This window comes from Phascolarctos cinereus, unplaced genomic scaffold (assembly GCF_003287225.1).
Source record: "Phascolarctos cinereus isolate Bilbo 61053 unplaced genomic scaffold, phaCin_HiC Scaffold_9;HRSCAF=440, whole genome shotgun sequence".
NCBI classification, from domain to species: Eukaryota; Metazoa; Chordata; class Mammalia; order Diprotodontia; family Phascolarctidae; genus Phascolarctos; species Phascolarctos cinereus.
Window position 1 is genome coordinate 117335098 of NW_027556402.1, and position 24565 is coordinate 117359662.

The 24565-nt window shown below is 43.1% G+C and overlaps 1 protein-coding gene across 2 annotated transcripts in view; it reads left to right on the forward strand.

The window, feature by feature from the left end:
• The first annotated feature begins 1649 nt into the window (after positions 1-1649).
• The window catches only part of MAML3 (mastermind like transcriptional coactivator 3), a 532934-nt gene continuing 510018 nt past the window's right edge, over positions 1650-24565 (forward strand). For both annotated transcript variants that reach the window (XM_078148694.1, XM_078148695.1), the window contains exon 1: positions 1650-3023. In XM_078148694.1, coding sequence (XP_078004820.1) covers positions 2520-3023 — 504 coding nt within the window. In that variant the 5' untranslated portion in view covers positions 1650-2519. The remainder of the gene's footprint in view (positions 3024-24565) is intronic.

Sequence of the window (24565 nt, forward strand, 5' to 3'; positions counted from 1 at the left end):
CTGACATTATGAGGTTAGAAATAGCATCCTATGCTAATCTGCAATGCCAAGAAATGAAGATGGTTTAAATCAGATCTCATGACTAATGCATGAGATCCAAAGTTCCTTTATTCCTGGCTATTTTAGAAAACGGGGGTGTATTTTTACCCTAAAAGAATATGTCTGTAATGCTCATCAAAACAATGTGGAATACCTTATTTGTTTACATCCCATTTTAAAGCCAAGTACGTATTGCTAGTTGAGTGCAAGGAAAACACTACTTGTCTTGCCAAACTAAAATATTTAACTGGATGATGCTCTTGAAATGAGTTAAGTCCAGGTTCTAGGATGTTATTTCCCGTCTTTCAAGCTGATCCTCTCCTTACAGAAACTCAATGTTTACCTGGAAAGATGCTTTCAGCAGTTTTTTTTTAAAAGAAGTTGACATAGCTTTCTGGGAGTGATCATCTCATGGTAACTGTATGCATTATGGAGCCATTTAAATAAAATAAATCTATCCATCCATAATGTAAGCCTGTGTGAGTGCTAGCTTGTTTTTGTTTTGGTCCTGACAAACTGTGAAATGCTGTGTTTTTCCTGTAGTTCTCTTCCATGAAATCTGTGATCTTTCCACTTGATTTGGGAAGGACCCTTAATTACTGCTGTCATTAGCACCTAGTGTTCAAAACAGTCTGTTCCAATGTGCTGTTAGTCTCACCTCCAAGTCCCTGCTTGTTTGATTTAAAACATATTCTAAGGGCAAGGGGAAAAATAATTGCCTTAATAACAACAAATGGTTACATGCATCGAATTCAACAATAGCCAAGTTTCTTAGATTCATATCGAACCGATATCCAAGTTTCTCGTCTGGGTTCCGGCGTTTCATCATCTATGTCTGAGTTTCTTTTAAGTGGCCACACGTTCCATGATTAAAAAACGGGACCCTGGGTTACCTGGGGCTTTTAAAAAACAATTCACTCCTTCACCTTACACCCCCCCCCTTCCCATGGATAGGGTTGACAAGCACTGGGGAGCCTCAATGGTTCTGCCTGGTCATGCACAGTTCTGCAACATAATACATAAACGTATAACAACAACTTGAGCTTGCCTCAGACCTCGCTTGGAATCAGGAAATCAAGCCCCGGAGCCCGAGCACACGCGCGCACGCGCACGAACACGCACACACGAACGAATTACACCCCCACACGCACACACACATTCACCCATACATACATACACATACGTTCACAGGTCAAAAGTTGATTCATTCCCGAGATCCCTCAGGATCTTTCTTTTTTCTTTTTTTCTGGCAGCTGTGGCTTTCTATTCGGAGGGCAGTAGTAAGGTCGGGGGCGTGGGGAGGGGGGAAGGGAGAGGAAGGTGAGGGGAAAGAGGGAAGGAGAGTGATTGGTGTGTGCCTTTCTCCACTCCTGCTGCGAGAGAGTCCGGGCCGGGTTTTGCACCTTGTCCCCGGGTTCGGTCTCGGCCTCAAGCGGCTGCTGCTTCTTTGCTGCTGCTACTGCCGCCGCCGCCGCCGCCGCCGCCGCTGCCACTGCTGCTACTGCTCTGCCTGCTGCTGCTGCTACTGCTGCTGCTTCTGTGTTTACTGAGCTCTCTTGTCCTGATATCACTCCGCTGGCATGGAGGAGGAGGAGGAGGTGGAGGAGAGAGAGGAGGAGGAGGAGGATGAGGAGGAGGAGGAGAGCACTTGATCATTGTGATGGTGGCAGGAGGAGCAGCCGCAGCAGTAGCAGCAGCAGCAAAAGCCAAGCGTTGGGGGCTCTTATCAGCTCGGCGTGTTTTTTTTTTAAAAGGACTTCACCGATCTACTTTTGCAATCACCCCCGGGATTGTTCATATGTTTACTTCCCCCCAACCCGAGGATTTGATATTTAGGTTCCTGTGAAATGCAACCGAGCAGCCAAAGTACTTTGAGAACACGGGGCGGCATAAACACCAAAACTTTTTTGTGGAAGGAAAATGCAATAAGAAAGCTCGCTGTCTTTTGATGCTGTGAGTGTGGAGCGAGTGTGTGTATTGTGTGTCTGCCTGGGGTGTCTTTGCCTGTGTGCGAGTGTGTGGTGTGGTGTGTGTATGTGTGTGTGGTTCCCCCCCCCCGAATATAGGGAGAAAATGCTTGCCAATCACCGGAAATCTCCTGGAATTTATTAGAAAATAATGGATTATAAAAAGAAGTGAGGAAGGAACGGATCTCCCGCTGAGTTGCAACCCGATTTGCTACTTTTCAGTTTGTTGATTGTTTTTGTTGATAGGTGTCTTGATGATACTCTGATAACACCTTCTTCAATATTATTATTTGGGGGGAGCGTTACAGTTAAAAAAAAAGGAAACAGCAATAGCCCCCCCTCAAGTATTCCCCCCCTTCTTCCCCCTCCTGCTCAGGATCGGTGTTTCCATCCATGTGCTTGTTTGCTCCCCCGCGTTCCACTTAAAACTATTTTAATCCTGGACCCAAGGAGGAGGCTGATAGGGGGGTGGATACAAAAAGTTCTTCCAAAATAGTGTGCACGGGGAGCAGGATGGGGGATTTCGCAGCCCCCGCTGCTGCCACCGCGAATGGCAGTAGTATTTGCATCAACAGTAACCTGAACAGCAGCCTCGGTGGGGCCGGTATCGGTGTGAATAATACTCCCAATAGTACTCCCCCTGCACCGAGTAACAATCACCATGCTGGCGGCGGCGGCGGCGGCGGCGGCGGCGGCCCCGGGGGCAGCGGCGGCGGCCCGGGGAGCGTCCCCAAGCACAGCACGGTGGTGGAGCGGCTGAGGCAGCGCATCGAAGGCTGCAGGCGGCACCATGTCAACTGCGAGAACAGGTACCAGCAAGCCCAGGCGGAGCAGCTGGAGCTGGAGCGCAGGGACACGGTGAGCCTCTATCAGAGGACCCTGGAGCAAAGGGCCAAAAAATCGGGCGGCGGGGGCGGCGGCGGCGGAGGCAGCAAACAGCCCTCGCAGCACTCGAGCAAACAGCAGCAAGATGCAGAGTCTGCTTCGGCGGAGCAAAGAAATCACACTCTAATCATGGTGAGGGTACAGTACGGGCAGGGGGACGCGGGACCTGGTTGGATGGGGATTGGGGATGGGGGGAGCTTGCCGTTCTGGTTTGGTTGTGGTGGGGTAGGGGGGAGGCTGACTTGGGCAAAAGGGGAGCTCTATGGGAGCGAACGGGTTTCAAGTAAACTTTTCCTGGGAAAAGGCTCAGATACCTGTTAGTCGGCCAGGGTTGTCAGATGTGAGGGGGAGCGGGGTGGAGTTGGGGAGACAGGAAAAAAGGGGGTTTAAGACGGGAAAAAAGGAACCTTAAGGAGCGTCTTTTTAGTAGGCTGTTTGGAAAAGTTTTCCCCCCCTTTCCTTAAGAACCAGTTTGAAAGAGGACGAATCTTGAGTTGAAAGGCTGCTCCTCCTCCTTTCCCTAGCTCTCCACCTCCCAGCTCTTCCTCAACCTCGCAAGTCTCGTTTCTCTCCCCTTTACTCCCCCCCCCTTTTAGAGTACATCCGTTTGGCTAGGGGAGGAATTGATGCTGTGATTCAGTGGAGGTACCATTTTCTCCCCAAGAGGAGAAGGGGAGAGGGAGGGTGAAATATCCCTGTTTCCTTCTTTGTTTTAGGAAAGTCTTAAGAGTTTTGTGAATGAACTTTTTTTGTGGGGGGGATGTGCGCATAGAGTGTGTGTGTTTGTGTGTATGTATGTATGTATGTGTGTGTGTGTGCGCGCGCGCGCGTGTGTGTGTGTGCACGCTGCATCGATGGCTTTTTAAACTCTGGCTTGGCAAGGCAGGTGAAGGGGCGGGGAGGAAAGTAAGATTGGGTTTGCTGCTCTTGCAGCAGGTAAAGGATAAAGTTCCCCTTGTGTTCTTGAAGCTTATTCCTTGCAGTCGCCACTGCTACAGGACTCTGGATTCGCACTCCGCCACCCCCATCCCTTTTTTCCTTTAAACTTCCCTGACACTGTCCTTTTTGCTTCCGGAACCATCCGATACCTCCCCCCTACCCCCCATCAAACTTTCCCCGGGTATTTTAATAAGCACTGAGAAGAGCACTGCCACTGGAAGAGAGAAGTGTAGGAGGTTTGCCTGTGGAGGCAGAGGCTTGGGGGTGGGGTGTTTGTCTGTCAATTGCATAACTTAGCAAGTAGGAAGTAGCGCGATCCCCGCTCCCCAACCCCGAGGGAAGAGGCCTCCAACCTGCTTAGTTGCCTGGACTTATCAGAGGAGTTTGTTACAGCTCTTTTCCTTGCATCTCAGCCCCTTCTTTCTCTCGGGTCTTTCTTCCCTCTAATCCTCTTCCTCCTCCTCTTTTCTCTGTCTTTCTCTTCCTTTTATTCCCTCCCTTTTCTCAGGATTGATTAGGAGCTAGTGAAAGGCATTTAACTGCACGAAAACTCAAACAACATTGGAACCCCCCCCCCCGGCAATTTTGTTCAGAGTGTAATGCATGTGCGTGTGCATGTGTGGCCAGGGGTGGGTGGGAGGATGTTAATGTCAAAGCCCGGTGTGGCTGAGTAGGGCACAGACTATTCGCCTAGCTCCCTGGGCGCACAGACAGTGCCGTGAACATCTGGGTAGTGCGGACACCCACAGAGGGAGAAAGGGGATGCTTTCTACTTAGGATGAAAAATCGGGCACTTCCCCAGACTGGGAGAATCTTTTTTGCGCTCAAGGGCTGGGAGAGATGGGGGGCGGGAGGCGGAGAGGTCAGCTTCTGTTGGGCGCTAGGTTTGGGCATTTCCGTGACAAAGAGCCGAAGGGGTAGGGGGAGGGTTAGGATTGTATCTGTCTCTTCCCACTCACTCCCCCTCCCATCCTTGAGTCCCCCCCCGCCTTCTTCGAGTCTTTCCTCTCTTCGCCCCCCACCCCCGCCTGCCTCCCTTTCTTTCCCCCTCACCCCAAACGTGAAACGGGGGCAATTTGTTTATCTCGGTCTTAAAGATATCTCTCTTCTTCCTCCCTTTGCTCTGATGCTGTCTCAGCCCCTCCTCCCCTTCGGCGTGATCCTTTGCAGGCCCACTGAGCAGCACCTTCTTCCCCTCCTCCTCTTCCTCCTCCCTTCTTCACACGCCTTCCCTCCCTCCCTTCCTCCCTCCCTCCTCCACCCTTTGGACCGGGTGGGAGGGGAGAGGGGAGGTGCTTTGTCCGCGGCTCTAACCTCCTACCCAAAGAGCTGGGGAGCTAGGAGGTGGCGATCTACTACAGCGACGCCTGCTACAACTAATATCCCCTTAATCACTGGAAAGCCCCCAAACACCCTTTCCTCCGCCCCTTCGCCTCTGGCTAGGGGCGAACGGGAGGAGGAGAGGGAGAGAAGAAGGGAGGGAAGAGAAGACGTAGGGAGCAAGTGAGGCAAGGGTGGCGCAGCACGGTGGACTGTATATTTCGAAGAAGAGGCGGACTGTATATTTTGAGACAGGGGGAGAGAGAGAGAGAGAGAGAGAGAGAGAGAGAGAGAGAGAGAGAGAGAGAGAGAGAGAGAGAGAGAGAGAGAGAGAGAGAGAGAGAGAGAGAGACAGAGAGACAGAGAGACAGAGACAGACAGACAGACAGACAGACAGAGACAGAGACAGAGAGACAGACAAGAGAGGGAGAGAGACAAGAGAGGGAGAGAGACTGGGAAAACGCTTCTTGCTTTTACAAACAGGAAGCCGAAAGCCACTGACATACTGTAGTTTTCCTGCACACAAAGACGACGTCAGTTTATGTATCTTCTTTACCTTTCTCCTATTTACTATCTGACTTTATGTTTCTGCCACCGACATTTTGTCTGTCTCAGCCCCCCATTCACATTTTCACTTTCCTAAGCCGGGTCCATATTTCCCCATCCTAGCTCCAAAACTGGGGGGACTTGTCGAAGGTGAGGCTGCATATTTTCGCAAAAAGTAGCATTTGAAAGGTGGTTTTTAAAGTCTCTGCTCCTGCACGAGTATCCAGCCCTTTGTTATGTACCCATGTACTGTTCTCTGCATTAGATTTTAAGATCGTTGAGGGCAGATACTGTCTTTCGCCTTTTTTTGTATGCCCAGCGTTTAGGTCAGTGCTTGGCACATAATAGAGGAGCCTAACCAATTTTTATTGATTGATTGTGATTGGGATTCTTGATATTAAGAATTTTGTGAAAAATGCTATGTTTCTGCCTCCACCCCAACCCTCTTGTTTGATACCCTTTCAAGGTTATTAGGAGTGTTGTTTCCCTCTCCCTCCCTCTCTCTCCCTCTCTCTTTGTACTCTAGACCTGTGGAGAGAACTCTCCACCAGTGAAGATAGACAGCTGCTTTCTAAAACTGGGCACCGAGTAGTTTAAGTAACTTGCTCTGGGACACTTTGACAGATAATGCAGATCAGAGTCAGGGCTTGAACCCAGGTCTTCCTGATTTGCCATACTTCTCTCAGGCCAATTTTCAGCCAAACCAGCCAACAGCTATATAAGCCAGACTTGACACAGGTACCCGTTTAATGTCTTTTATTCGATGAAAAGGAAGAAGATAAAATTGGTAACCAGAAAGTTTTTCTGGTTTGAGGGATTTTATTCTTCCCCTAGCCCACACTGGGGCATCATTACAAAAAGCTTGAGTTCATGTTTAAGCAGGTTCCCAGCATTTAGATCTTTAAAGGATTTTAGAGATTATTTAGGCAACCCCCTTATTTTTTACAGTGGAGGAAACTGAGGTCCAGAGCAGGGAAGTGTCAAAAGATTCACTAAACCAAAAGTGAAACCTTCAATCACCTTAATATTGATGTGTCTAATATGGAAATTAACAGACTTGAGTGGACTTTTTCCCCAACTGCAAATTTCATGATGTGTCACAGTCTGACATATAATAAGTACACTAATGGGGGGGGGGACACAATAAAGTTTACTTGAAGGTAGGCCACTTTGTACTATCAGTTTTTTTCTTTTAATATTTCAGTTTTATGGATTAAGGATTAAAGTTATACCTCACTACTTTGTAGAATATAGGAACATCTCCATGTTGGCTGTCTTTTTTTTTGTGTGTGGTCTGACAGGCATCCTTAGAAACGGTATAAGGACAATGTAGGATCTAGCCTATATTATATATACTTATGAAATACTCATACAATTTTTATGCACATAGTTCTGTGAAGCTTCTATATGGCTCCAGAGATTTCAATCCTCTTCCCATTAGAAATAATAATAATTTAAAAATTTTTTTTATCAAGGCCTTTTTCTTCTACATCACAATCATTGCTGGCTATTAGTTACAAGGAAAAATAGTTAAGAAAAATCAACAGCTCCTTGTGAGTAGGGATTGTTTCATTCTTTGTGTTTTTATCCCTAGATCTAGCACAACAGCTAGGACATGGCAGGCACTTAATAAATGCTTATTGCTTGATTGATAATCAGATCTAACATGATGCTGTAACCTTCCTTCCTGGCACTTCTGCTGAGAAGGAGGTATGTTTCATTTTTTTCTGAGTTGATATCTACTTTTCATCATATTAAACTGGAGAGGGGGATTTGATATTTAATTAGTTTTTTTTAAAATCACTTTAGCTGTTGGAGCCCAGGAAAAAAGTTAATGTAGAAGTTACAAATTCTTGAAAACTGGAATCACAGGATTTCAATCTTAAGTGTTGACTGATCTTCACTTTCCTTAACCTGTCCTTGATTTTTATGCTTGCTTTTGAATAAAACAGTTGATCTTCAGATTGGGCTATATACTTAAAGGGTACTCAAGGGTCTTGGAGGCAGAGCTCCTCATACTAGTGGTGAGATTGACAGTAACTTCTTAGCTGTGAGGCTTTGGGCAAGGCATGTCATTTCTCCAGGCCTCAGTTTCCTCATCTGTTAAATGGCAGGGTTGGGAAGAGGACCTAGCCCCTGATCCCTGAGATGCCTTCTAGTGCTGACTTTCTGGGATCCTGTGAAAGCAGTTATCATTCAGAGCTTAATAACTATGAAAATATTTAGGAACAGGGCTCCTGGTTTCTATTTTGTTGTTGGCCTCTTCCTTAGAATTCATATTGTAACAGTTGTGTGTCAGTTTTTTCTTTCCTTTCCTGGCATGGGGTCATTAAGTGAAAGTTGTTTTTATTGTTATTTTCTTGCTGTAGATAAGAGTAAGCTTAGGGAAGCAGACATTTGTCTTGGTTCAAGGACATAGTGAAAGATCTGGGTGTACTGCAAGCCTTCGCAACAGTCAAGGCTAATGTGGCCTGAGCTCCTTTTTCAATAAATTGGGGAGAGAAGGCTGAGGTTTAAAGGTGGACACATCTCAATCCTGTTCATTTCTTTGAAGTGAAATGGAAAAAAAAATGAACAAATGGAGTAAAACAACTACTTCAGTTAAGCAGAGACATTATTTCAGCATTTATTAAGCACTTACTGTGTGCAAAGCACCATGCTAAGTACTGTGGGGGAGAGAGACAACAATGTTTAGATAAGACAGGTTCCTTCCCTGGAGCAGCTTACAAGCTTTCAGTTCTTAATGATAAAGAGGCTCACATTTATATACAGCTTGCAAGTTTGCAGGTGCTTTTCTCTACAACCCTGTGAGGTAAGAAGTCCTTGGTGGCTTATATTATTTATCCCTATTTTAAAGAGGAAGAAACTGAGGCTTTTGGGTTAAGAGTATGACCAAGGTCACAGAACTAGTAAGCATCTAAAGAAGGCTTTGAACTCAGTTTTGATGACTCCTAGTCCAGCTCTATGTGCCAAGCTGTCTTGTGAAGGATGAGCTAGCTGTCAGATGGAAAATATTTATTACATAGTAAGTACATTAGAGAGTTTAAAAACTATGCCTGGGAGGTCTGAGGGGGCTATATATGAAGTCTGATGGGGGTAAGGTCAAGGAATAGCATCTGAGCTGTACTTTGAAGGAAGCTAGGGATGCTAAGATATAAAAGGATCAGGAGGGAGTGGATTCCAGAGATAAGGGAGCCCCTCTTTACAGAGGCACAAATGGACCATTCCTATAGTAGATTCCTATTTAGAACTGGACAAGACCTTAGCTATAATAACTAGCATCTGTATAGTGCTTTAAGGTTTGCAAAGAGCTTTACAAATATTTCATTTGATCTTCACAACAACCCTGGAAGGTAGGTGCTGTTGTTATCCTTATTTTACAGATGGGGATACAGAGGCATACAGAGGTTAAATTACTCAGGGTCATACAGCTAGGAAGTATCCAAAGCAGGATTTGAACTTAGGTCTTCCTGCCTCCAGATCCAGAGCTCTAGTTTCTATATCATCTACCTGCCTCTGATATCAAATAAGATATCTTGAAAGATAACCACTTAGTCCAATCCTCTCACTTTACATATGAATAAACTTAAGACCTAGAGAGGCAACATGACTTCCTGAAGGTCACATGGGTTGTAAATAGCAAATCTGGAATTTAAGTCTAGGTTCTCTGACTCCAAAAACAGTGCTAAGATAATTAAGTGACCTCAAAGGCCCTTTAGTTCAGCCTCCTTATTTTTCAGATGAAGAAACTTGAGGCCTAGGGCAGGAGTAAGCATCAGAGTCAGGAATTGAACTAACCCCCCTCCATCTTCCTTTGCTGCCTAGCTGCCCCGATCTCCTATGCAAATTCTCTTTCCATTGCACCACACTGCCTGGCTGATGCCATTAAAAAATACTCATAGTCACTAATAGGGCTTTGCTTGGTGGTGATATTGGGGATAGAAAGTCTTGGATAATAGTCCTTTGAAATGTATGTTTCACTTGGGGAGATGATTTTCAGGTGAGATTTAGAAGGGTGCTATCAGGTAGACCTTCCCACCAAAACTAGTGAAAAATGTGCAGGAGGCACAGGTTTCTCAATTATTATTCAGGAGATGGGGAGTCCCATTTCAACTGGCTTACACCAAAGGTTTTTTAAGTGTGTCTTCATCATGTTACCACTTTTATTCAGTACTTTATTTCATTGGGTCCTCAAAGAAATGTATGAGTGAAAAAGAAGATGGACTGATGACTTGGTGAGGGCAAGGGATGGTTGTTAGGCACCCCTTTTGCCCCATTGGTATCCTCTTAATGTTAAGAGAAATCAAGGAAGGCCCCCACCTTGTTGAGTATGCTGCTCCATGGTAAACTTAGAGGAAGATAAGACAAGAGTGGCACAGGATGGGCAGGCATGGAGGGCTTGTCATTTGAATCAGTAGAGGCATCAGAGAGATCATTGATGCATTTGATCATTTGGGGATTCATTACTTTAGGAGCATATGAAGTACACGATGATTCGCAAAATACTTATTATGATATAGCCCCTTTCCTGATGATCTTCCTCATCCCCATAATTTGAACATTAAACAGTTAGTTGCCCAGGGAAGGGTATTGGCAAAATTGCAACTGATCCGACATTTTGGCACCCATCCCTGGAATGGTTCCAGGAAACATCAAGATAATGTTTTGTTGAGTTAGCTCTTCACAAGCTAATATGGTTTCCCTTTCTATGGTGCCGAGTGTAAGATCCTGGCTCAGAATCCAGGGTTTTGTGACTTTATTGGGATTGGAATTATAAGCCATTTAGAAATCGTTTCTACAATCACTCTTTTCTTAAGTTTTTCCTGTTCTCTTGATGTTCTGGAATAATCAGTCAACTAGAAGCAGTTATTACATGCCCATATATCTATCTACATACATATATACACATGTATGTGTAACTATCTACATATATAGACATGTATGTATATCTATCTACATACACGCATATATAATGAAAATAACATTGTAATCTCTTGAAATGCCTTCTTAGAAGGCACACAGTGTAACTCTTTAGGAAAATCATAGAAAAGAGCTGAGAGAAACCTTAAAGGTTATCTAGTACTATGCTCTTATTCTGCAAATGCAGAAACCAAGGCTCAGAGTGAAGTAACTTGCCCGAGATCACAGGGGTAATAAGCAACAGAACCAGGATTAGATCTGAGGTTCTCCAATGCCAAATCCGATGCTCAACTCTACTGCATGTCACTGTTCGGATCATTATTCTCATCATTATCCATGGCATGGAAGTTGATCTTTTTAAACTTCTCAAAAGCATTTTCTTAAAAGTCTCCAACTTGCTTAGTTCTGTTATTTGGTCTTTGAAGACCTGGTTTGTATCCTGCCTCATGAACTCATTAGCTTTGTTACTCTGGGGTAACTTTGCTGTGCCTCAGTTTCTTAATCTACCAAATGGGAATAATCATATGCCGTACCTCATAGGGTCGTTGTAAAGCTCAAATGAAATAAAGCATGTGAAGCCTCCACAACAATGACAAACTTCTTGACTGTCCACTAGAAGAATGAGTTTTTCATTGGTGGTGCATCTAACCTTTCTTGAACTCTGTAATTAGAATTTTAAGGATGGGCATTAGGATTTTAATCTCATGGGATGATGGGATTTAGAATAGGAAGGGGGCCTTAGATATCATTTAGTACATTCCCCTCCCCATACTTTTTATAGATGAGAACCTCTGCCTGCCCTACGTTCTGAAATAGATCAGTAGGTCCCATCCCCCATTGACTAACTAACATTCCCTGGAGAAGCTAGGTTGAAGATTTAGAACATTAATAGCGCTCCTCCCTGATTCCTCTTCAGTTGAAGAAAATGTTGTCTGATAGGGTTTTTTTCATGGAGAATAAAAGTGAGGATGGAGACTTGTTTTTTTCTGCTAGAAGTTGTTACCAGTGAAGTTGACCAGAAGGCTGGCCCTCTTTCTGTTTCCTCAGTTGGATAGATACCAGTAATAAGCTGAGTCCTCCACACATCTTAAAATTGTAAGATTTATTTACTGCTATGAGATATTTCATTCCCTGCTACACAAGTGCTAGTTAACTAATAATTATGTTTCCATACTACAGCCTTGTGTCTTAGGATAATTAATCCCACTCTTATTTCAGTAGTGAATTTTGTTTTTTGTTTTTTGTTTTTTCTCATATACCTACTGGAGAAATCAATCGGTGAAATCATCCTCTTTTTTAATAGTAGTGTCAATAATGATCGTAATGGATGCATAGCACTTTGAGGTTGGCAGATTGCTTGGTATATGCTGTCTCATTTGATCCTCACAGTGGAAAAAAAAGAACACTACTTTTATTCCCATTTTATAGATGAAGAAACTGAGGCTCAGACAAGGTAGGTGACTTGCCCTAGGGTGGGGAGGGAAGTGTCTTCTCCAAGGTCACACAGATAGTAAATAGCAGAGCTAAAATTGGAATGTAGATTCTCTGATGACTCCAGATCCAGTGTTAGGGTTCTTCACTGTCCCTGCTTGGGCCCAGCTGTTTCAATAGTTGCTTACTTATCCCATCTGCAGATTATTATTTGGTGGGAGGGGGAGGGTTCTTCTTCTCTATGCCTCTCCTGCTGTGAACCTTTTGGCTATTTCCCTGCTGGTTAGCACCTTAATCAAAGAGCAGGCAGCTCAGTAAGAAGGAGAGAAATTAAGTTGTGTTTTTTGTAACTATCGTGAATATTCAGTGGCATCAGAACTTGAAGCTAGTGGAGAAAATAATTGGGATTGCCTGTGGCTTTAGAGCTAGAAGGGACTGTAGAGACAGATCTAATCCAGCCACCTCTCTGTGCCCTCCTTTTAACACTTTACCAAGGAAGAAACTGAGAGACAGAAAAGCTAAGGGTTGTGGAGCTGTTAAACCTTGGATTTAGGATCTGAATTCAGATCCTCTGACTCCAAACCTAGAACTGTTTGATCTGTGTTGGGCTTCCTTGTTCTAGGCTATCCTTTTGTTCCTTTCCATTAGCACAGTCAACAGAAAATCATTTGGCTTTATTATTTCATTTTATAAATTGAAGCAGATGCAAAATTTAGATTTGTCCAGGTCCCATCTAGGTAACTCTGAAGTATACAGTAAGCTTAGTGGAGTGATATAAGAGAAAGCCTCATCTGAATTCTGAGAAGAAAAGCTAGTGCTGGCAGGCTAAGCTGGGAAGGTTTATGTAGGTTGTGGGTCAGAATTCTAACAGGCAAGGATGGAGAGGCAGTGCATAGCAGGCATAGAAAACAGAGTGAGCAAAGGCATCAAGGGCATGGTGGGTTCAGGGCAGGGGATAGTTCAATTTGTCTAAAGCATGGTATGAATTAAGAGTAGAAAGGGAGGGCTTTGAGTGCCAAGAAGAGTGGTCCGAACTTTGCTCAGTGGACAGTAGTGAACCATGAGAATCTTTGAATAAGCCTGGGTCTCGTGTGTGTCCTCAAAATTTATGGGATGTATTACTTAATAGTTCCTTGGGAAAACACACCATACTGCAAAGCCTCACAATTCTAAAGTTTCATTTTTCATATGTAGAGGAAGGTTTCAAGAGGCAATGGACAATAAAATAGCTAAGGTTTGCAGAGTGCTCATACATGAACTTATTTGATCCTTAAAACAGCCTTCAAAAATGGATGCTGTTATTGTTCTCATTTTGTAGGTGAGAAAACAGAGACAGAAAGAGAGTAGTTTGCCCATGGTTGCCCAGCTGGTCAGTGTCCCACTGGAGTTTGGAATTCAAGTCTTCCTGACTTGAAGATGAATGTTCCGGCCACTATGTGACCTTAGAGGTCATTTGGTCCCACCTCCTCATTAGAGAGATGAGGAAGCTGTTTCCCCTACATCAAGCCTGAATATTTCTCCTCATGTCTACTAAACAGGGCAAAACAGATCAAGTCTAGAGTGTAAAACCTGAAACTATAATAGGTGTGATAGAGAAAACTTAAGGGGAATATGATCTTTAAGAAAAAAATCTAGCCAGTAAACCCCAAGATATGTAGGTAAGTTTCAGCCTTCAAAATTTACCTTCCTTTAGGCAGAGTACTAATAACCCTTCAAATACCTGAAGACAGCTATCACATCTTCCTCAGGCTCCTCTATCACATGTCCTTTAAGTTTTCTCTTTTCTAGACTGAATGCCAGTCAGTGGTTCAGTCAGCCACTCCTCATATGGCATAATCTGAAGGTCCTTTCCCTTCCTGGTCACATTGTTTCTTCTCTAGTCTCTAGCCTCTCAGCTTCCTAAAAAGTGTCCATTAGTCTTGAACACATGACTCCAGGCATGGCCCGACCAGGGCAGAGTAGAGTTGGTACTGTTGTTTCCTTATTCCTAGAGGATAGGCCTCTGTTGAAGAAGCCTGTGATACCGCTAACTTTCTGGTAATTTGCACCTGAAGCATCTATGAGCTGCTTCTTCTCTCTTCCCTCCCATCCACTTTTTGTTGTTGTTACTGAGGTTGTGGTAGATCTAAGGGCATTCAAGAAACTAAAGAAAGAAGGTTGGATAATGTAACCCAGAAAAGGAGTGGAGGAGTATATTGAGAAGGAAGAAAAGATCAGAGATTTCCATATGGTGAAGCACAGGGAAAGGTGAATCCTTTTAACCTACAGGACATGGTTGACAGTCATACAGGAAGGCTTTTGAGATGTGGGTAAATAGTTCCATAAAGAAAAGAACAGAAGTTTCCTGGTATGTAGGTACATCTGTGTGCAAAGAGAACAGAAATGATTGCAACATGCAGCCTTTGTACATTTTTTTGAGGAAAAATAACAAAAACTCAACAGACTGGGAATTTTTTTTTCTTAGCGTGAAGAAACTGATTTCTTAAAATGTTTTCATTACATTTGGCACCTCCATTTTAATGACACTGAGCCTCCCGTTGGAGATGGCCACCATGAAGCAGAATGAGGGTGTTTATGACATGAGTAACTAGTGTTTATCCCCATTTGAACTGGGGCAGAATTTAAATAATTGAGCAAAATGTTTTAAAATGTCTACTTCTGAACTTTTCCTTCTGACTTTTCAAATCTTTGTCAAAGCTTGTAGAAAACTGGCCACTCATGGCTTTGTGGGCTCTTGAGCCTTCAACTACACGACTTATTTAATTGGGCATGTGGAGATAATGTTGCTGTACAGTTGTGTCTCTTATTTCTCTCCTAATATTGATATCCATCTACAGATCACATAGATTTGGATGGGCCTTAATGTACCTTCCATGTAAAAAGACCAATTCAAAATCATAGAATCACAGGCTGTTAGAACTGGAGAAGAAGGCATTCCCTTCCCCTCCCCTTCCCCTCCCCTCCCCTCCCCCGACACTGGACATCAATTTCCTCATCTGTAAAACTGGGGAGTTGGCCCAGGTGATAGCTAAGACTCCTTCAGTGTTTCCCAAGCTGAGTTCCCCAAGATGTGAATAGAGAGAGATTCCATGAACAATCTTTGAGCTATGTCAGTCTGTAAATAGATTTGTCATTTTACTGCTGTTAGGTATTCCCACTAATACAGATTGCAGTCTGTTTGTTCTCTTTTATCCTATGGGACTGTAGTTTATGTCCTTCAGTAACTCGGGGGGAGGGACAGGGAATGGGTCACTTGACTTGATGGGAAACTAATAGTTCCATTGGAACTGCATGAATTCCAAGGGAGTGCATTGCTTGTGTCTCCCTCTTGCCATATGACTAGCCTTCCATCTCTCTGACATTTTTTAAGGTCATTTCTCTTACATAATTCCTTGTTGGTAATGTGCTATAGTCTACTCCCACCTATGTGCTTCTCTAGTGCCCTTTGGGTAACAGTAGTTTAAAACTATTCATTGTGAAATGATCTGTGCATAAATTGTGATTCTTTGTGACATAATTTTTTCGATGAAAGTAGGTTTCATTTCCTCCCTCATCTCCCCCAGTACTGGAGATGTTCCTAGCTTGACGCTCCATTTACAAGTTCTGTCAGCATATTTTAAGCCCCAAAGTGTTCTTGGACCAAATTCTGATGTCGTTCAGCTGTCTCATTTTACAGTTGCATAGACTTAGACACCGAGAAGAGACATTACTTGCTCAGGGTCACACACTTGGTAAACTGGGGTTGGAACCTGCCTGGTCCAGTGTTCATTGCATTACCCTGCCTTTGTAGGGCACCATTTGTAAGTGCAGAGTGAGTCACAGCTGTGTTTGGCTGAAAAGGATTTCTGGCTTCCCCGCCCCGAAACCCATATGTTGCTTCTCTGCCGTGTTTCCTGGTAGTGAGTTCTTGCTTTCTCTTGCTTTGCTATCAGACATGGACAGTGAACCAGTGATTTAGGGCCGGCCCAAAGGAATGGAAAGGGTCTTGGAATTGGAGCCTAATGAAGGGAATTAAGGACAGCCATAGCGAGGCTAGAGAAACAAAAAAGGAAAATGACTGTGGAAGCAGTATCTTGCATGGACCAGATGGGAGAAAAATAGGTATAAATGAAAAAAAAAATCCAGGAGGTTTTTATTGTGAGCCTAATATTTCGTTAACATGCAACCTCCCTCCACCAAGGCAGATCATAACCTATTGATCTGTTCATCTGTCCATCTGTCCTTCTATCTAGCTATCCCCATGTTTGTTTCTCGTTTCACTTTTTCATGTAATTGCATGCTCCATTATTTTGGTTCTATTTCTTATCATTTCATAGAAGTCTTTCTAGATTTCTGTCTGTTTCTCTTATTTATTAATCTTAACTTTATGCTAGACCAAGGCAGTGATGTATAGTTGAGATAGCCGTGGATATGGAGTTTTAAGATCTGGATTCGAATCCCAGACTTAGGTTTGAAGGCAGTTCTAGTCTGTTTACTGACTTTGGGCAAGTGATTTAAATTTCTTTGTGTCTCATTTCCCTCATATTCAAAATGCAGGAATTCTTTGTAATATAATATATCTAGACATTCCCCAGTCTTTGGACTGTGGCTTGGTCTCAGGTGGTGCCTTTTGAATGGAAAAGTCTATGTCTAGCCCCTACCTTAAAACTAGGCCATGAAATTCTGGATTTATAAAACAGATCAATAGGGGATATTAATTTACTTTATAAAAGAATTCTTATAGAAGTCCTTCAATCAGTAAGTACTCCTTGGAGGATTCAACATATGAAATATAAGGAAAAATTTTATGACAGTTGGAAATGTCCAAAAATGGACTAGGCGGTCTCCTGAGATTGGGAATTTCTAGTCCCTAAAAGCGTTCAAGCACCTAGTAGAGTATAGGATACTTCCATTTGCGAGGAATTGGCCTAGATGACCATAAAGGTTCCTTCTAGCTATAAGGGTCAGTGATTATTGTTCAGACATGAGACTGACCTCCAGCTTTTCGATAATACAGCTCCTTAAAAGGAGGTGCAGAAGAAGCAGGGTGGATATAGTGCCAGAGAGAGCCTTGGGATAGAAGTTGGCTTCATGCCCTGATTTTGCCACTAACTGGTGGTGTGACCGTGGTCACTTCACTTATTAGATCTGTGCCTCACTTCCTTCATGCATCAGATAGGGACAGCAGTACCTGGATGACCTGCTGAGGGCTATTGGTGGGATGAATGTTGGTGGGATGAAAGAATAAAAATTCTTTGGGAAAATAAAAAGCACTATATGAACCTGCCAAGTTTTTGTTAATGACCTTCAGCTCACCTAGTGATTGCTTCTCATATGATGTTGGAGGGGAAGCTAAATGTTCCTTTATCCCACTTAATGTATTTATCTCTTGAGCTCTAAAGCTGGGTTTGCCAGACTCGAGACAAACTTCATAAAATGATATTTGTTCTCTTATTATGATAAACTGTGTGAGAAGGAAGTTAATGAAATAGCCTTACGGAAGGGGACTAAACAGAATATTTCTGTATACTTTACCACATCTTTTATTTTACCAGCGTGTCAGCCTTTTCTATAAGTTTAGATAGAAGGTTGTAGTTGGAATAAAATGCATATCAGAGAGAACAGTTCTATTGAAGATACATTGCCTCTGTGCCAAATACTGAACTAGCCATTGAGAATCCAAACACAAATGTGAAAACAATCTCTGCCCAGAGAAATTCAGCATAAAAAGCTTTCATCTGCCCAAGTCAGTCCAACTGGAACCATGTGCAGAATTCTAGAGTAGCTTTTAGATAGTTAGGATTCTTTGAGTCATTAATTCCCCTAGGTCAGGTGGCTGATGCCATCCAAGCCTTGGGGCCTTGAGCTTACAAGGAAAGAGTCAGCCATGGTGGGTTGTATTAGAAATGTGTAGCTTCATAGGAAGACTAGTGTCAGAAGGCAGTATGTCTGGCAAATGATCAGTCTTGAAGATCTCATCCCCAGCCAACATTGCGGAAGAAGGTACTTAAATATAGCCTTGGAAATATAGAACTTCTTAGATTTGGAGGGTGTTTTTGAGGATATCTAGGTCACATTGGGTTCTTAGACAAATACCATTTTGATCTATAAAACAATAGCATTTAGGTAGATGTTTTTAGATGAGGTTATGGTTTCACTCTGATTTTTATTAGTTTTTATTTCACCTTTTGCTTGAAATGATTAAATGGAGGAAAAATAAAAGATGGATTGGTCACAATGGACAGCTCCATTGGCAACCTCCTTATGTGAAGAGGAAAGGAGGAAAGCCCCTAGCAAGGACAGTCCACAGGCTTGAATGAGTTGTTAGCAGGAGTCATTAGCAGGAGTGACCCACATCAGTGAGATCACACATCCACTTGTATATAATTTACATGAAGGTTAATATTGCAGTGTCTAGAAAATGGGTCCAAGTTTGTAATTCAGTGAAGAGGATCCCAGTACATGCCAATCTGAGTGCTTAGAAAGATCTCAGTCCCTCCAGTTGCTGCTTCCCCTGAGTTAAATTACCCTGACTAATCCAGGTAACTGTGTAACGTAGTAATGACTACCTACTGACCTGGCCAGCTGTACAAAACACATCAGAGTGGACCTGCCAGAGACATTGGTTGATAACATTTGCTTAGGTAGTGGACAGTTATATCATTTTACATCATATGGCAAGCCTAGAAAGATCTGGAGTCTGCCTGTTACCATGTTTGTTCATTTTGGTTCGATTTTGGCATGAAATAAGATTTGCAAAATGCCAAATCAAGTGTTATTTACAGAAAAAGGTCGTTATGAACTGATGTAGTTCAGTGGGAGGAACACTGGGTTTGATGTCAGAGGGCCTGTTTGAATCCCAGGGTGAGCTCTTGTTCCCTTTGTAACCTTGGGCAAATCACTTCCTTCCTCTGGGCCTCAGTTTCCTTCATTTTAAAAATGATGAGATGGCTAGAATCAAACCCTAAGATACTTCCTGGTTTCTAGGTTTAAAATAGGTCCATGAGCCTGTGATCTTAAATGGGCATGCTTGCGCATACATTTGGTCAGCTAGGTGGTGCAGTGGATAGAGCAACAGGACTGAAGTCTTCCTGACTGCAGTCCAAATCTGGCCTCAGACAGCTACTAGCTTTGTGACCCTGGGCAAGTCATTTAACCCTATTTGCCTCAGTTTCTCCATCTGTCAAGTGAGCTGGAGAAGGAAATGGCCAGCCACTCCAGGGTCTTTGCCAAGAAAACCCCAAATAGGGTCACAAAGAGTCAGAAATGACTGAACAATAATGGCATATATTAAATGAATACCTCAGACATTTACTATTCTTCCCTTTCCTCTCTAATCTCAGTCTTTCCTTTGCCCCCCATCCACCTCCAACCCAACCTTCAAATAATTCAGATTTGTAAGTTCACTGGTTGATTTTGGACTCAAAGTTAATAAGTTCCAGGCTTGGCCTTACTCCTTGCATTCCGCTGTCATTCATCAGCCTCATACACTTCTGTGGCCCAGCTTTATCTCCTTCATTGGGCCCTCCAGCCTTGACACACCGAAAAAGGTGAAGGAGGGGATAGGAACTGGAAAGTCTGACATTGTGAAGGTGATCCTGAGTTGGAGCAATGAGACATTCTGAGGTTGGAGCAGGCTGCGAGAGGTCTGAGGAATGGAACGCACCACCCCTATCTGATCACTGCCCTCCGAGCTCTAAATAAAGTAGGTATTCAAGTTAATTTATGATTTTCTCATGCTCAAATGGCTCCTGTTCATTGGGATCTATTTCCTTTCCTAATGACAACTGACATTTATATAGCACTTTAAGGTTGGCCAAGTGCTTTATATACATAATCTCATTTGAGCCTTACAGTATTCTGGTAAGGCAGCTGCTTTTAGGTATAGTATCCTCATTTCACAGATGAGGAAACTGAGGCTCAGAGAGTTGCTTGTTGTTGATTTGTTTTCAGTTGTGTCTGACTCTTTGTAACTCCATTTGGGGTTTTCTTGGTAAAGATACTAGAGTAGTTTGCCATTTCCTTCTCCAGCTCATTTGACAGATGAGGAAGCTGAGGCAAACAGGATTAAGTGACTTGCCCAGGGTCACACAGCTAGTAAGTATTAAAGGCTGGATTTGAACTCAGGAAGATAAGTCTTCCTGACTCCAGGCCTGGCACAATATACCTAGCTGCCCTAAGAAGCTGGAGGGACTTGAGCCTTCTTGACTCTAGGCCCAGCATGATCCACCACTACCCATGCTGAGCTGTATAGTAGAACGGTGGCACATATCTCACTTTCTTCCATTGGAATGAATGCTGCTTGCAAGTATGGATTTTTCTGGGTGTAGGCCCTTAATAAATACTTGTTGATTGATTTGCCTAGCCAAATTTGGCCATCTCCAACTTATAAGTAGGTTGTGTTCCAAAAGTTTATATGTAAGTAATTTGAGTGGTACTTGGAGGATTGAATTTCCCCATGGAAATAATGTTATAGATGTTGGTTAGATTTTTTCGAAAGCCCACAAAAGACTATGAGCCCCGTAATATACCTAAGGCATTTGCTAATAGGATAATTATAATACTCTTGGGGTAGGGGGGATGCATTCATTCCTAATTGAAAGTCCGGCTAGTGAAAAGATTGTGAGCACTCTGCCTCTCAAGATAGTGGCAGTTAGAGCCTCTAGCATGAGGGTGAAGGATTTTCCACGGAGGTGAAGATAATAACTTATCAATACTAAAAAGAAGATAGTAGCTTATGTCCCTCATCTCCCAGGTGTTTTTTTATTGCCTAGTAACCAAGTAGATCTATGAGCAGGCTCAAATTTTATTATGTAGGACCACTTTTTAAAATGCCTGTTTAAAAATCAAACAATCTCTTGGACCCCCACATGACAAAACTTGTATTTTTGGTAGCCATTGATTAAGAAAATAGCTTAGAGGTCAGCCTGTTTATTTGAGAGATAAGGAAACTGAGGCCCAGAGGTGAAGTGATTTGTGTAGGGTCACACATCTGAGGCAGGATTTGAACCCAGGTCTTTCTGACTCTAGTTCAGCCCTCTTTCTGCTATGTCATGCTGCCTCTCCGCCTGAAGAAACTGATCAGGTCAGTTAACTTCCCTGCCACCTCATCACCCCTTTAGCTGATTCACCTCTCACTGTGGTGGGCTAATACCTCACACACATCTTTTCTTTCTAGCTCTGATTGAGCATACTGTGATAAATCAGTGACCACATCAATGGCAGTATTCCATCCACCAGGACAGATTGCCACCCAATGACAAAAAAACAGCTGTGAATGTAGCAGTAACTTGAGCTGACTTTTTATTTTTATCAGGTATTAGGACATCTACATACATCTGCAGAATAGTAATACCTGTCTGAGACAGATTAATTCTTTGGCGCATAGCAGGCATGCTTGCTTACTGATGGATTCACATATGCATTCGCTGACCAAGGCTCACAGGTTAGTTGCGGTTGGTCTGCTATGGTGGGGTCAAACTCAAATAGAAACAGATCCCTGGGGTTGTATATTGACTAAGAAAACCGCAAATAACATTATCTATCTTGTATTGTATTTTTATTTATTTTGTTAAACATTTCCCAGTTACTGCCCTCAGAATTTGACACCTCTGAAGACTTTATGGCATCCTTCAGAAAGAATGAGACTGGGGATCCAACCCAGCTAGGGTTTTTTTTTTTTCATGGACACAAATGCCAAGATTGCAAATATAAAATTAGATACTTCCTCTCTCCTAATCCATGGGGAACAACCTCTCAGGAAGTATAAATCATAGATTTAGAGATGGAAGGGACCTTCAGGGTCACCTAATCCAACCCACTTTATTTTTGTGGTCAGTAGCCCCGGATGTTAATTCATAAAGGAAGAAGGCTGTGAAAAAAGCACTAGTCTTGGGGTCAGAGGACCTCAGTTCAAAGCTTGGCTTTGCTTCTTCCTTCCTATATGACTCTGGGCACATTACTTTATGTCTCCACACCTCAGTTTTTGGGGGAACTAGTTGACTCGAGTTCCTTTCCATCTTTAAATATGTAGTCTTAAGCCTGACTATTGCTGGCTTCAACACTTGAGATAGTGGGAGTAATACATGCATTGGGTGGTCGTGAAAGTTCCGAGCTGATTTTGATTTTGTTTTTTACTCCTTGGGTACTTAATGAAGGACTGGAGATTGGACGTGTTATTTAACTGGTAAAGGGAACTCCCTGCTGAAAAAACTCCCTCTCCTCATAGCAGGACAGCAACTTGTAGTGTTACAGAGTTGCCCAGGGAGGGGATGGGACTTGCTCATGGTGTGCACGTCAAATAAGGATATAAAGCAGCATTTGAACCCAGGTTTTATCAACTCCAAGTCTAGCACTCGATACCCAACACCATGTTGCTTGTTACTCAATGAAGGAAAACAAATTAAATTGTGGGAGTTAGTCTTTCTCTGTTGTATTCTTTGAATTGTGCCTGTAACTTGAGGATTGCTAAAGCCAACGGACTCTGCCATGTTTACTCCCACCCATCTGCTCCCCATGGTGCTTGCCTCCCCTTTTCTTCCTGGTTCTAATCCACTATGGCATTTTAACTCATTTTCCCAGTGTCTCATCTTCAGGAAGAAGAGAAGGGGGTGGTAATGGTGGAGGAATGGGTTCAGAAAGAATGCAGGTGTTGCTTATCTTTAATCACCCCAGGTATTTCCTCACAGTGGTGTGTGTGAGGATCAGCACCTAACTCAGGGAGGGGAGATGGTTTGTAAGGCTACCTTCCCATTCCCTTCCTTCCCTCCAGTGGCTCTTTAGCTGGAGAGCCTCTGATGTTTGAGAAAAAGAGCTGGGCTATATAAAGAAGCAACTTTTTCAGCTAGAGATTGTTGTGGCTGAAGGACTGGAGATGTATTGTGTTGCTTAACTAGGGTTCTTCAATGTTTTGCAGCTGCTGGTGGTTTAATAAAGTTTATTTTCCGCAGTGAAGCATGGAAACATTGATTCTAGATTTAAATTTCACTCTGCTGTGTTCTCAAATCCCAGTGAGGGCGTATTTGTCGAAATCTATCCCTTAACATGAAATAACCACATTTTAAGATTATTTTTGGCAGCCTCTGTTTGTTAACAGGAGACTATATTGGAAGGCCACCGTGAATCAGAGTCATGGAGTGGTTGGTTGACTGTGAAGGTTGATGGAATACATGAAGAACAGCAGGAATCTGGTACAAAGAACTCTGAATTTGGAGGCAGGAGATTTCTACTAATGGACAATTTATTAGACTTATAAAATATTAGAGCTAGAAGGGACCTTTGAGGTCATGTAGTCCAACCCTCCCATTTTACAAATAAAGAAACCAAGGCCCAGAAAGGTGAAGTGACTTCCAGTCCATCCATTTCCAAATCCAGCAGGAACTAGCTCCGTATTTGGACTCTGGCTTTTACATCTACTGGCTATTCCATTCAGTGAGCATTTATTAAGCACCTACTACATGCCAGACATTGCACTTGGTGATAGGGAAATAAAGACAAAAATGAGAATTGTCACTTATGTAAATAGAGACCATGGGCATCTCTCTGAGTCACAATTTTCTCATTTGCAAAATGGAATTAATCAGTTATTAGCCTCACTACCTATTTCATGGGGTTGTGACGGGTACCGTTTCAAAATTCTACAACTGCACAAATGGGATCTCTTCTCATTCTTAGGGAGGTACCTGAGCTTTGTGAATAGAGTTTGATTTAGAGCCAGAAAGACCAGAGTTCAAATCCTGCCTCAGATACTTGCTAGCTGTATGACCCTGAACAAGTCAACCTCTCAGAGCTTGTTTCTTTATCTGTAAAATGGGGATAATAACAGCTCCTGCTTCTCTGGGATTGTTGTGAGGGTTATGTGAGATAATCTATGCAAGGTGCTTTGTAAAACTTAAAATTATATTAATGTAGGGTGTGTGTGTGTGTATGTGTGTGTTGTATAGGTTATTTGTGCCCACACGGGCGTGTCTAGATTTGGTGGACAGATTTCCCTAGAGTTTCCTCTACCTACCCTTCTCCAAGGGAGAGTTTGATTCCTGCCAGAAGGGGAACAGGAGATTGGGGCTAGGAGGCAGTCCACTCGGCTGTTCTCACAGCAGGAGGCACCAGGCCACAATTATATCTGCTCCTCTACATAAATGCTAGCTATTTACTTAGAGAATGGTTGGATCTGTGTTGGTAGACCAAGCTTTCCATCCCATCATAGAGGATGATGATAATGATGATAGCTGCCATTTATATAGTGCTTTAAGTTTTGCAAAGTGTTCTACCATATTATCTCATTTCTGATCAAATCATTCACTTGTTAATATTAATAATGTTAATAAGATTATGCCAGTCAACAATTATTTATTAAGTAGGCATTATGAGGCAGTCACTGTGCTTAGCACTGGGGATACAAAGAAAGGCAAAAACATCCTCCCTGCCCTCAAGGAGTTTACATTCCAATGGGAGAGACAGGATGCCAAAAATTGTACATAGCAGATTTGTGCAGTCATCTCAAAGGGAAATCACTAGCAGTGGGTTGGGGGCAGGTTGGG